Here is a 14,329-nt window from a genome sequence, read left to right on the forward strand (position 1 = left end):
ACACGGGGCTTCCACAGTGTTTCTGACACTCTGCTGCCTTTCCTCTTGGGGCTTCAGTTCAGTTTTTATTTTTACTTTTTTTCCCCCCACCCTCCCTCTCCCCTGCAGTTTCAGGCTGTTTCTGGTAGAGCTGCACCGATACATCAGTCTGATATCGGATTGGCACCAATATAAAGAAAATTGATTATATCAGAAATTGGCATGATGTGGCTGATAATTTGGCCAATAAATGCCCGTGCATGTGCACAGCTGCAGCATAGTACGCGGGCAGCAAGGAGCCCAGCAGCATGAAGAGCTGCGTGCAGCTGTTAAGTCTGTTGGGGTGAGAGGGGGAGGGAAGGGGTGTGGGGGTGCAATCAATGCCCCCTCTAGTGAGGAAGTGGGGCTGGGATAGGTGCTGCTCAGCTGGGGCGGGTTGGGCATTGGATGGAGCCATGGCTTGTCCGGGGGGCATGGGGGAGGGGGCAGCAGCTCCCGCTGCTGCACGCCATTTGTCCAGGAGCAGCTCATCCAGTGGCTTGTCTGCTCATCTGGTGGCTCCTGCTGCTCATCTGGGAGGGCACGGAGGCAGGGTATGTGCTCTCAGATCTGCACTGGGTGGGCTGCAGCTGTGGGCTGGGGGCTACACTGCATTTGGAGTGGGTGCCGGCAGTACTGGGAGGGTACTACAGGGAGGCTACAATGAAATTTAGGGTGGCTGCAGCCCCCTCCCTTGAGCTCCCCTCCCAGTGCCGCTGGCACCTGTTAGGGTAATTATATGGGTTTTGGATGTTGGGGTAACAATATAGAATCTGGGGGTGTGCAGCTGAATGAAGGCTTTTTCCTGCGTTTCAGCAAAAAGCTGCTGGTCACAAGGCTGGATGATATATTAAAAGTAATTAACTTTGCAAATGCTTAGGCAAGCGGTTTTCTAAATGAAGTAGTGTTAGAACCCATTGTGCAAGAAGAACAAGATGCAGCCCATCAGCTATTGTCAGGAGATAATAAGACGGAAGCCAAACCTTGAAGATGGTGCTGAAATCAGCAAAGAACCAGAAAGAACCAGCAAGTGACTGAGAGTACCCGAGTTCATGGTCTTACGCATGTGCTCTTAGCAGAGGCGTGTAAATGAAGAAAATGCATAGGCAATTCCATGTTAATGAAGTAAACAGTAAACAGGTAAAGCTTGAGATGGGAGGAGAAATGGGTGAAACTGGAGATGGAACAAAGGTGGAGTAAATGTTAATATGTATGAACCAAGGTGTATAAATATTGGAAAGAACTGTTGTTCAGGGCTGCTCCCCATCTTTTGTGGCGAGAGACCTTGCCTGAAGCCGTCTCCATTCTGAATAAAAGCTGCTGCGAGCAATGTGTGCTGGTGTTTGCTCCCTGCTCTGCTCTGGCTAATGAGTATCAGGATCCGCGGGCTATTGGATCATCATCTCCCTAGTCACTGGGGGATGCATGGAATCGGGGTCTGACAGCACCCACTCCGAGCGCAGCACAGTGGAGCCCCTGGCCCCAGCCTGCAGCTGCAGTTCACCTGGCCTGCCCTGCAGAGATATGGGGGCGACCCTCCCCCCCAGGGCCTTCCTGGATGAGTGGTGGGAGCCACCGGATGAGCAGACGAGCTGCAGGATGGAAGGAGCCGAGCCTGGGGAGGCTCGAGGTTGAGCTGGGAAGAGAGCGGGAAGCCTGGCAGCATGGGACATGCCCAAGGAGGCTCTACCCTACGCAGCGGGGGGAGAGTCGAGTGGAGTGGGGCAAGACTTACCCGAGGAGGCTCTGCTTCCAGCAGGAGGGACAGACCCGAGGTGAGAGGGCTGGGATACGCCCGGACAACCAGGAAGGAGTCCAGAGTGGAGGGTCTGGACACATGTGGAGGATGACAACCCGAGGCGGGTGAGAGAACCCAACCCAGAAGGGTGGGACCTGCCCCAAAGGAGAGAGCTGGGAGAGCCGGCGGCAGAGAGGTGGGATTCAGCATTATAGTATCAAAAACTGCTTGCTGGTTGAGCTAAGACATGGAATTAGCTAGACCAGTCAGACTGGGTCTAATGTGCCACAGAAGCTAATCAAGCTTTATTTCCATTACAAAGCAATAACTATGTAAAAAAGGAGAGATCCCGGGAATCCCAAATCTGGCGTGAACTCTGCCTCTGAAGAGGCAGGTGAATTTCTACCTCGCTCCCTTCCTTCTTTCAGATCCTCTTCACTTCGTGGATGGGAAAAAAAGGTCTGGAGCTTTTCCAGAATATGAAAGCAGCACTAGTTGGCTGAAGATCTTGGTGCTTTTCACGTTTTACTTTTAAACAAAAGAAGGCGGCACAAGCGAGGGGCAGGTCACTGTTCACAACAGTACCTGTTTGGGGGAACTCGGTAGGCTAGTTTTCAGTGGCTTGTTAAGAGCAAAACTGTTGGGGGTGCCGATACAACCCTTGCTCTGGGAGCTTTGTGGTCCTCAAATCACAGCATTCTTCCACGCTTCTCAGAGACCCGCAATATCCTGTTTTCATTTTTTCTTCCTCTTGTAGGTAAAGCAAAGGAAACAGGAGATTGTTACACTTAAATTTAGGACGGACACAGGCAGAAGTTACATCCTATGATGTGTGGATGATCTGGCAAAACTTGTTACAGCTGGAATTTAGGGAGGTATGAAAGCTGTCACTGATTTTTTTTTTCTTGGATAAGAGGTTTTTTGGGGTGTTTTTTTTTTGCATACAACACATTTCTCCCCCCTCAAACCAGCTACTGGAACTTGTAGTGAACTTTACATGCAAAAAATATGGTAAGAACAGTTTCTGTGAGTTACAGGCAAGAGTCAAAGTAAAAATCTGCACTCAACTCACAGGGAGCAGAATAAGTAGGCTCTGCTCCCTAGTTGCTCTTATTCAGTTACTTACTACAAGAAAAGGTATTTTTTCCTTCATTCTGCCTTTCAAAAACAAGTTGCAGATTATATTCCAGGGCAGGTTGTACGTGACAAAATATGGTATTTCCCAAGCTCTTTTCATGCTGGATGGATAATTCTAGGTCGGTGTCTGAAGATGATAGATTAGCCTCAAGAAGAAAGCTCAAAGCGGCAGATTGGCATTACAAAATGGACCAGCCATTACAGGCAGTGCCCTGTTTCCCCCCAACCATCGCAGGCTGGTCTTTCTCCGCAAGAGGGAGCTGAACTGGGTAGATCCGATACAGCCAGGAGTGCAGCTGTAGTTGGGCTCTGAGGTTGTCTCCGTCTTAGGCAAGCACGTTCTGGAGTAGGGAAGAAACATCATAATTGGGTATTTTTGGTCGCTAAATCTGTAGTGGTCTCACTAAAGATCTCGTGAAAATCCATTAACATACCTCCTTTCATAACTCTCAGTCATCTTACCCTTAATATGCGAGTCCCAAAAAAAGTGGTGAGAAGGCCCCACCCCACTTTAGTATTAACAGGTTTTTCAGGGACTTGATTGGGCTGAAATGGGATCACACTTATGTGCTTAAATCTCCTTATACAAAACAAAATCTATCCCAACATCTCCCCTATGCATGTGAATCAACTAATCAGTTCATGGTTGTTTTGCCCCCCATATTCACGAGGAAAGTTACATCAAGTGCAGGTGCAAGCTGGAGGAATTGTCTTAACTATCCCATGGCTGAATGTGACTATCCCTGTCTACACAGATTGCAACACTGAGTGAACACGGCATTAACCAACATGCCTCTGTAAGGCCATGTACTCATCTGATGCTGTTTTCAGCTGAAGGCAAGATATGAGAGGCAGTCATCTCGCATGCGTGCACACATGCACACAACTACTGGCTCATTAAAAGTACCCTTTGTCTCCTCTCCCTCCACAGTTCCCTGTGATCCTTTATAGGGTGTTTTGATGAGGTCGGCAGGGTCACTCACCTCTCCCACTATCAGTCCCAAGACACAGAGAACCAGGAAGGCTAACACCAGCCGAACAATGGTAGCAATGCTGAGTCCTTCTAGGAGAGCCGAAGGAAGAGGAAGTGAATCGGCCATGGAGAAACAAGGGAGGGAACAGACGTTAGTTAGTCACTTCCTCGTCTTGAATTATCCAGCTGCAGCTATCCATCAAGGGCTAGAAAGGATAACTGTCCTGCCCCTTGAACCAGCAAGGAGTAATGTAGAGAGCTTGCACAACCCCCTTGTGGGGAGAGGAAGAAAAGAAAAGAAGATGAAAATGAAACATCACTGTATATATCTGTTAGTGGTGTTTCATTTTAATCATGGGAAAATGTGGATTTTGGGGGGTTTTTTATATCTGAAAATTGGGGATTTTTTTTTTTTATTAGCGAAAACCAGGACCCCGGCTCATGTTCCACCATTTCCTCTTCTTTGCTTTTCTCCCTCCCCTTTGCCATTGTGCATCCCAGTGAATCCAATTTTCAGCCTTCTGCCTTTTTCTGCTAGTTTTTCGCATCACTTTTTTTCCCTCTTAATGTTTATCTTGGCTTTGTCACACTCATGGCTACTTAACTATCCGCAAACTTTTCTAATAGCCTTTTTGAGGTGTAGTTTTGGTACATCTTGTCTGAGTTCCTCTGTAGTTTCATTTCTGCCCCTTAAAGCTTGGTGTCTCGAAACAAAAGATTTCTTTCCTGTACACAGAGTGAACACGAAGTAGAAAAACCTTTACAGAATGAAAGGCAGGGCTGGAAGGGACCTGAAAAGGCCACCCAGTCCCACCATTTGCTCAGACTAGGGTCACCTTATATGAATGATCCCAGCCAAGTGTTTGTGCAACAGGGGCCCCTGCCCTATTACTGAGAGCAAGGGATTGGGGACAGTGCCTTTAAGGGAAGCTCCTGGGAGGCTGGAAGAGGCAGGCTAGAGATTCCCTGCACCCAAGGCAGAGAGAGCAGTCTCACCTGGGCAGAGCTGGAGGAGGGAGCTCGCTGCTGGGAGCTCTGTAAAGAACTGTGGAGAGTTGGAGACTGATCCTAATGGAACCTGAGCAGCAATGCCAGAGACTGCAGAGGCAACTGTGAGTAGGTCCAGGAGGGCCCAAGTGGGGAGAAGCCTGCAGAGATGAGTTGGAACCTGGGGGAGCTACACCCCAGCTGTGACTGATTGCATCTGTGTTTGCCTTTGTTTGCTGCTTAGGCCATGAGGCATGGGAGTTGTAGAAGGGGAGGGAAAGAAGCCACTAGAGATACCCCACAGAGGGACCTAGATTATTGCTGCATTGGTGGGCTGACAGAAGGTAAGAGAAGGGTGACCAGGCTGCCAGAGCCCTGGGACACCTAGGGCGGAGGGGCAGGAACCCCAAGAGACTGGGCAGAGCAGAGTGCCCATGACCATGCTTTGTTTCTTGGAAGGCAACCTCCCACCTATAGTAGTAACATCCAAGGTGTGGCAGGCGAGGACAGGGGAATTTCCCAGGATACCATGCCAGGAATGGGATTAGAGTATCCCAAAGGAGTGCCATTCCTGCTTCTAGGGGTGGAGCCCATTCCAGTTTACTTAAAACCTGAATGTAAATGTTTCTATTGATGGGGAATTCCACAGCCTCTCTGGACAATCTGTTCCCCCAACTTGGGTCTCGTGCTTGCACTCCCTTTCCGCCAATGTGCTCCGTCTCCCTCAGAACTCTTCTTATCGCCCCCTCACTCCGCTGCCGCCGCCCTGCCTCCACCAGCATTTTCACTGAGGGCTTCCTTTCCTTTCAGTATCAATACCTTTACTTCAGCCTATGTAGTACATAACCCTATGGAAGGCAGCCTGGCATCAAACACTAAGAATTTATTGGTAAAGTGGTTGCTACTTTTCTCCCAATTTTACAGTGCCCCGTCATTGATATTTAAGTGCTTGGAAAAGAGAGAGGTTCATCTCTTAGCTGCTGGTGGAGGATTTTTTTGTTTTGTTTTGTTTTTGGTAAGGTTTGAGTTGCACCATTGCAGGCAGTTTTATAGATTCCCAAACACTCCTGTTTTGTTGGTCACCCAGGAAGGAACTACTTCCTAACTTGCACTTGTATAGGACTGTATGCTATATTCCTGTAAGTCATGTTTGTTTTACTTTAAGCATCTTGACACCCAAGTCAGCAATGGACTGAGAGGGAACTGCAAGAAGGGCAGCAAAAGTGATGCAGCTCCTCAGAGGGGTGAGGGCAAGGGAGCAGAACAGGGCTAGAGATAGTTTCATAGTGCTTAAGGTCGGAAGGGACCTAAACAGATCATCAAGTCCAACCCCTGCCTTGGGCAGGAATGACTCCTGGGGTCATAACGCCCCAGCCAAATATCTGTCCAACCTCCTCTTGAAGACCCCCAAGTAGGAGACAGCACCACCTCCCTTGGGCATCCACTCCAGAGCCTGGCAGCCCTAACTGTAAAGTAATGTCTCCTGATGTCCAGCCTGAACCTTCTCGCTAATAATTTGTGGCCGTTATTCCTAGTAAACCTGGGTGGTGCCCGAGGGAACAGAGCCTCAACCAATTCCCACTGGTCCCTCCTGGTGAGTTTGTAAATGGCCACCAGATCCCCTCTCAGCCTTCTTTTGTGGAGGCTGAGAGGGGATCTGGTGGGGATGACAGTGAATCAGAGGGGATCTGGAGGGGATAACAGTGAATTATGCAGAGTGCACAGTTTACTGGATGCTATGGGGTGATGGCACCAGGCTTACCTCTGTGGTGATCTGTGCAGGCTGCTTGCACCATGGTAGGTGCCCAAGTGCTGCTCCAGTATACACCAGCCCCAACAGACATAGTGCTGTCAGCTTTCTTGGCCCCTTTTGTTCTCTGCCTACTGCTTAGAGACCTGACATCTATTCCTCAACCCACTCCGCTCCATTCTTATGAACAGAGAGACTCAGTCCTTCCTCCTTCTCCTCTGTTATGCCCCATAATGACCTCTGTTACCTTTGCTCCTGGATGGGTTTGACTACTTTGGGTAATCTCCCATCACTCCAGTTTTGGCTTCCCCTCCATCATCTTCTGTCACCAGGGGGCTCGTCTCCCCTTGGCAACCTTTTGTCACCATAGGGCTGACTTCCTTTCTGCTACCTTCTATCCCCGTGTTATCTCTTATCAAACTTGGGCTTACTTCCCTCCTGGTTGAATTCACTTCAAGGGCGATACCTTTCACCACTGCTGGGTTCACGTCCTGTCTGCTTTCTTCCACAATCAGGGTCACCTGTGCAGTGCCTAACACATCCAGACCTTGCACTGTTATCTGGTACATCCCAGCATCCTCTGGTTGCACATTCTTCAGCACCAAGGAAGCTTCCTGGGAAATGCTTGCCCGCTGCTGATAAACCTCATGCAACTCCGTGCTATGATGGCAGGTGCGTTCCTGTGTCCCAGGGGCCCCTCTGCAGTTGTCCACCATGTAAACCAAGATGGGACGATTCTTTGTGAGGAAGACCCACTTGACATGGTAGTACTCCCAGGCTGGGTTCTCAAAGTGGATGGAGACGAGGAGAAGAGCAGTATCATGGACGAAGACCCGGACTGGGTTCTGCTGCGGAAGGACAGAGAAGGCAGCAGAGGCAGCTGTGTTGGAGAAGGACAGGAGGTGAAATCACTTATGGGAATCACTTCAAATTAACAGGGCTCCAGCAAAGAAATTTCTCTACCCACTCTATGGGAAAGCCTCAAATTTAATAAGAGTATTACCCATCTGTGTTACTCTGCTCCTCCAGGCAGCACAAGGTTTGGGATCCACATGGGAGAGACCAGTAGGAAACAGGCTGTTAACTGGCGAGTTTAATTTTTCCCCAGTGGCCTCCATTCATCACCCCCGATCGCTAAGTCAGCTTGCTGCCCTGACCAGATGGTCAATTCCCATGTCTGTTTTAGCTGGTCCCTGGGCTGGGAGAGCCCCGAAAGCCACAGGATTCCTTTGTGGTAGCACTGAATAAATGTGCTAGCCGGGGTACTGGAAGCAACCTCACTTGGTAGGAGGGAGGTCTGCACAGGCAACAGGAGTTTGCTTGTAAGGCTAGATCAGCTTGCGTTTAGCTGTGTGCTACCACAGTGGGACCAATTCCTTTACCCCAGTGGCTCTAACACAGCATGAATCAATGCTCTGATGAGGAGACATCAAACTTTCTTCCCGTTTGTAGTTCAGGCCTGTGCAAACAGCAGTGATTAAGGATTAAATTGCTAACTCACCTACCAACGTCCAAAAAAGCACTACTTTGATCATGGTCATAGGAGGCCTGGTTCTTGCACCATACCACAGGCACCCCTCAGTTGAACCAAAAACTCAGCTTCTCATTGTCCTTCAGGGAGTTAAAGGTATCCACCAGGTATGCCTGCATGTATGCCTCGTCCAGGGAAAGACGAAAGCCCTCTTCCAGCTTTCTTCTGTGGGTGTGTGAGACGACCAGTGTAGAATGATAATCTAAGGAGGTCTCAGGAGCTGAGGATGTGGCATCACAACTGGAGAGCTCTACCCCAACCACAGGAAATGCTATGACTCTATTCAGCCAGTCAGCAGCACCTGCTTCAAAGAAGAGTGACCTACAAACCAGCAGAAAATGAACAGTGACAGATAGCAGTTCTGAGTAGTGCACGGGTGTGTCCAGCAGGAGTGGACAATGGGGTTAGGGGGAAGGGTGCACCAAAGACAGAAGCAGCAAAGAGGTAGGCCGGGTGGAAATAAGCAGCCTGGAGATTTTGGTAGAGTGTGGGAGGTGTGAGCAGAGGTGCGATGCAGGCAATAGAGAGCTGTGCCTTTTGGGGAAAGCCTGCTCCTGTAAAGGAAGGACATGGCAGCTCACTACCCCATCCACTGGGCCCTGCTCACCCTCCCACCTCACCTGATGCGGATGCTCTTTAGTTTCCTCCAGAACAACTGAGTTCACAGCTCTCACTCTTCACCCACTGCAGCTCTCCTGTGTCCTCAGGATCTTCCCCTTCCCAACAGCTTAGAAACTCACACACCTCTTGGGTGGTAGTGGAGGTTCGTTAGAGAGCCTGAAACAGAACCTGCACCGAGTCTCCTGGTCCAGGCTTGGAGGAGAGAGACACCACTGGGCCCATCAGTGCTGTGGGATCTGAGCCCATCAATGCTGCTGGTCACATAAATGCTCCTTGCAGTACAGCCATCTGAGGCTGTCACTGTGTTTCATGCTTGGTCCTTGCAACAGCTCATATGCAGTCAGTGGGTTTTTTTCCCCCCTGTATGTATGTTGCTGCAAGGTATTTTGCTGGCTTTTTCAGAGATATGGTCTATTTCTCAGCTTGAGTGTCCTTGTTGGGTAAAGGCAGTTTCCAATTTAGCAAGATGGGTGAGTATTATCCTCAGGGCAGATGTGGTTGAATCTGAGGGCCCCCGACTGTTGATCGCTGCTTTTTTGGTGTGTTTGGATGATTTCTGGTTTTGTGGCCTCAAGTGTGGCGGTCCATGGGTTTCTGTATGTAGGCAGTCCTCGACTTACGTTTTGAGTTACAATGTTTTGCACTTATGTTTATAAATTGACACTCTGTTTCAACTTTCTGACATCAGTTTCGACTTTACAATGCTTGATCTGACGTGAGGTGGTGCCAGTCAACAAGTTCGCTGTATTGCTTATCTCCCTAGAGAACATCTGTCCAAACTTCCTTGAACACTTTAAGAAAGCAGACAAGACTCCAGAAAAACCTGCAGCCACGACTCCTGAGCAGACGCCAGCCAAGAGCCCTTCAAAAAATCCAGCAAAGTCACTTCAAATAAGTCCTTCCAAATCGATACGATTGCTATTTACGATATAAATACATTCATGTAGCTATGTTACTCATCTATAATTGGTTGAGTACAACATTCGGGTTTTTTTGGTGAAAATAGGGTATCGGGCTGTGGTTCAGGAACGAATCCCCCATTTACAACATTGTTTTGTATGGGAAAATCAGTTCTGAGTTATGTTTTGATTTAAGACGTGGTTTTCAGGAACCAATTGTGTCGTAAGTCCGAGCACTGCCTGTAGAGTGGTTTGTAGGGTGCTCTCCTTGACTTTGATTATGGCGTCTGCAAGGTTGATGTCAGACTTGTTAGACCGTGTTATTTGAGGTAGTAACTGTTTCTCACAGTCGGTGCAATTCTGTGCTCCAGGTCCTCCTTGGTTTGTGTCACTTGCTAGGAAGGAGCCTGTAAAGGCCCAGCTTGGATACCTTACACATTAGTTCATGCCATCAACATTCAGCATTAATTGGACTTCCAGCTATGCACAGGTTAATTCATTTATCATGAAAAACACCATAGCACAGGGGTCAGCAACCTGCAGCACATCCAGTCCGCAGAGAGATTGTATCTGGTCTGTGGTACCATTCAGTAGCGTTTTGCAGGAGAGAGAAGTGCTAGCACGCAGCAGCAAAGGAAGTGGAAGCAGCAGCTGAATCACCACCGGAAGAGCCTGCCTTTGAACTTCGTTGCATTCCTTTGGCTCCCTGTTGCCATGTAATTTTTCTCTGCTAAGTCTTCAGATTGCAGATAAATAGTGTTTTGTTCTGACAAAGATTTTCCCAAGCCTGAATAGTTTTAGTCCTCTTGCTGTCTCAGAAACGCTTGATTATTTTGAGATAGCACAGTATGGAAAAAATCATGTGCACTTAGTTCTGGTTGCTCAGTTAGGCTCACATGAAGGACCTCTCCACAATATGGGAGATCAGATGTTAATATTACTAGAATAAGGGTATTATAATAATCATATACTATTGACATATTGTTAATATCTTTATTTTGGCATTATTTTAGGGAATAACTCTGACCCTGCTCTTCTGGCTCCAAAAACACCTTCACAGCAATATTTGCACGGGAGTTGCTGTAGACTCAGCTTTGAACATGCGGGGGCACCCCCACCCCCATTCCCTCCCAGGGTGTACACAAGGGGAGCAACCCTCCACCCCAACAAGCTGCGGCTTTGTCCTGTGCCCGCCCTCCCCTAGCTGGGCAGTGCCTGCCCCCACCTCTGCCCCCTCCCTCACCACGGGGGGTGTTAAACTGCGCCCCCCCATGTCCCTTCCACCATAATGGATTTACCAGCTGGAGGCAGCTCTCCAAGCTGCTGGCTCTGCTTCTCACTGCGCAGTACAGGCATTTATTTTCCAAATGATTGGCCCCATTAGGCTGATTTTTCATACAGCAAATTTTTTTTTTATATTGGTACCGATCCGATATCGGACCAATGTATCAGTGCACCTCTAGATATCACTCTTTAGTCACAATTCTCTCGCTAAAGCAGGAGTTGCCAAAGTTTCACTTAGCCATTGTGCATGTGTAAAGGCCGGTGCACACAGGCTCAGTTTGTTCATAATTTAAACGGGTTGTACATAGTAGCATCTGACCTGCCCATGGCAATTTTGGATTCCAACTAATCATCCCTGTGCCTATAGGGCCCCTCCTCAACACATATACTCTAATGCAACTAATAGAGGAGAAAGGCCCAACAATCACGTAGTTATTGGATAAAATGCATAAGCCGTATCCAGAGCAGGGAGCAGAACTTAAGATTTTTGCTCTTCTGTGGACAGACCATCCCACCGACCTAAAGAAAGGCCACTTCTTGCTTGCTCTGCATGAAGCTCCAGTACAGATGTGCTCAGCAAAATTTTAGACATAATAGTGTACCGTGTTGTCACGACTAAGGCCCTGATCCATCTAGAAAAGTTACATCCAAGAATGAGAACACACAACATTTGGAGTGCTCCAGAAGGGAAGTGGACAGACAGATATGCCTTTTGAAGCGCTCCAGAAATAACCCTTGATCCAACCAACTTTTTGAAGCACTTTATTCTCAAGCGCATCCAGTTATATCTGAATCTGTACAACTTGAATGTCCAGCTTTTAAGTGACTGGAAACCATAAGGGGGCCACGGGACTGCAGATTGCTTCAGACTGCATGGACACTGCCTCCCCCGCTCCCCCAGCTGCACTGTGTGGACACTTCCCTGCATCCCCCAACCACTACGCTGTGTGCAAGCGCATACTCCTTGACCCCCAACAGGCTCACCCTCAGCTCCCCCACTATACTGTACTGCCCCTCCCCTGTAGTTGGGACAGGAACCAGAAGCTATAGCAGAACGGGGAAGATTGGAGACTCCAGCCGCTGCAGCAGGGGCCAAGCTCAACGTGAGCAAAAGCTCCTGCCTAGTCCTGGGTAAGCTCAAGGACCTGTCGTCTCTGGGGGTCTCTGTCCCCCAGGAGGAGGTAAGGATCCTTGGGATGGAGTTTGAGCCAGAGCTGACAGCACGGGAGAAGACAGAGGTCCAAGGCCAGAGAGAGACGGGGGCTATGGCAATCATGCTGCCTGTCCATGGGGAGGGCAGATGGTGATGAAGCTGGTGCTCCTGCTGATGCTGCTACACACCGCTCTAGTCTCCCCCGCTCAGAACAAGTCATTCACAGAATCCAGAGAGCCAGGTGTGTTTTCTTTTGGATCTCCACATGGGAGAAGGTGGTGAGGACAAAGCTGTACAAAGTGAAACAGTTTGGAGGCAGAGGAAGGCAGGATGTCCTGCTCTTCCTCTGTGTCAAGTACATGAGCCAGGTTTGCAAACTGGCAACAGGGGTGGAATCTAAAAGAGCCAGCTTTGTCAAGTATTTTGCAGGGCAGTTGCCGCAACAGTGGCAAGTGCAAACAATGTTTAACGGGAGCCCATGGACCATGTTTTCCCTATGGTTTTATGAGATCCTGAAGTGCTTTTGAGAGAAATACAAGCTGCATGACACTGCCCTAGCGACCCTGGTGAACCGCTGCAAGATATGGGAAGTGGTAAGGACAAGAGACACCACATTACTGGTAGACTTACTACCTGTTGACAGCTGCCTGGCTGTGTGGGAGCGAATCTTCCACAAGGACCTGAAGGAGCTCAGAGACCTGAACTGGCGGGGAGCCCACCAGGCACTTCCCATGAGGGCATGGAGAAACAGTGCAGGGCAGAGAGGTCCAGCTGCCCGAGAGACCAGCCACTGGCAGGCAGAAACCATTGACCACCTCTTTTGGGACTACCCATATGCCAGAGAGGTGTGGAAGAAAGTCTGGTGGTGACAGGTTTCAGAAACCTGACCAGGGAAGCTGCTCTCTACGGGCACTTGACCAGACAGCTCACGTCGACCAGGTCATCGCCTGCTTCAGTTCTGCACTGTGGAAAGCCAGGAACCTGCTCAATAAGACACTCAGACCCCACAGTTGAGGACATAGGCAATGCGTAGGAAGGGCACGGGGGGCATGTGCCCCCCCTAAGATTGCCCACCACCAGCCAGGGAGTGGGGGGTGATGGCTGGTGCCCCCCCGAGAATGTGGGGGCATAAGAGAAGTACCGCCAGCAGTGACTGGCCACTGGGGGACCCCCCTGGTTGGCAATCACCTGCTGGTGCCCCCCCCGGGGACTATTAAAATATGGCTGAGTGGAACGTACTGATACTACAAGAAGGCAGAAGAGGACGATGGAAAAGAAATGGCACACCTCATCTGGTGGAGAGGGGTCTGCATAGACTTCTTCAGGGGTAGACCCTCTGAGGAGGGCAGTGGGTCGGGGTACAAGCAAGGTTCCCTCTGTCAGAGGTTCCAGCTCCTCTCTGACCATGCACAATAAAAAAATCTTGCCACACAGTAACTTCAGTGCCTCGCACCTGCCCAGAGAGGAGCTAGGCTGCAGCTTCCTGGAAACTTTGGGTGCTGCCCCCAGAGCATGGCTTGGGGCAGAGGCACCAGGGCCAGTGCGGGACACTTACTTTGCCTGTGTAGGGCCACTCCGCTCTGCTCCTCACTGTGCGGGCATCTCCACGGGGAGGGAGAGCAGCGCGGGGCAGGCAGTGGCTCCTCCCTGAGGCGAGGCAGGGGCTGGGGCAGAGTGCAAGCTCCGCCGGCTCCGGGGAACTGCTTCGCTCCCCAGCCCCTTTGGGCAAGCTTCACATAGTGCGTTATGTTTCTTAAATTCTCCTTTAAGTATTTTTGATGGAAAATTACATTTTGTAAACTGGTTTTTTCATATGGCTTTTTTAACGCCGTTTGAAACGTGGCAATATTTTCAGCTCTCTTGAGGTTTGTCTGTATATCCTCCTTTGCCTCCTTGAACTCTTTTTTAAAATAAATGTAGCTTTATCTCAACTGTTTTCATAGAAATAATATCTAACATTTTTTTAAAAACATTTCCACATTTGGAAGCTGGGTGGCACGCTGCATCTATCTTGACACACTACACCACAGGTGGGCAAGATGCGGCTGGGGCCGGTGCCGCTCACCAGGCCATTCTATCCGGCCTGCAGAGCGGATAAAAAACTTTGAAAATTAACATTTATCTGCCCACCCCTGCTACACCAAGTCTTTTTACAAAGTATTTCAGATGTAATGTGAAAGAAAAAGAAAGAAACTTGTAGGCTTCTGTGTTATACTGTGGGGCACATCAAAGCGGCAC

General features: G+C 49.4%; 1 protein-coding gene across 2 annotated transcripts; it reads right to left on the reverse strand.

Annotated features, from left to right (window-relative positions):
- Positions 1-2,034: 2,034 nt before the first annotated feature.
- LOC149852835 (uncharacterized) lies at positions 2,035-10,804 on the reverse strand. 2 transcript variants are annotated; one of them, XR_016439409.1, is made up of 5 exons: positions 8,105-10,804; positions 7,070-7,483; positions 3,877-3,956; positions 2,883-3,234; positions 2,035-2,506 (listed from the first exon to the last, which is right to left on the reverse strand). XR_016439409.1 is itself a non-coding variant. In XM_090029566.1 (4 exons), exons 1-4 carry the CDS (start codon positions 8,142-8,144, stop codon positions 3,220-3,222), a joined length of 549 nt encoding a protein of 182 aa, XP_089885692.1. In that variant the 5' UTR covers positions 8,145-10,804; the 3' UTR covers positions 2,035-3,219. The 2 variants fall into 2 exon arrangements, 1 of the variants encoding a protein (XP_089885692.1); XM_090029566.1 differs by having other exon boundaries at positions 2,035-3,234.
- Positions 10,805-14,329: the final 3,525 nt, after the last annotated feature.

This window comes from Crocodylus siamensis, chromosome 15, assembly GCF_052110815.1.
Source record: "Crocodylus siamensis isolate JL-2025a chromosome 15, ASM5211081v1, whole genome shotgun sequence".
NCBI lineage: Eukaryota > Metazoa > Chordata > Crocodylia > Crocodylidae > Crocodylus > Crocodylus siamensis.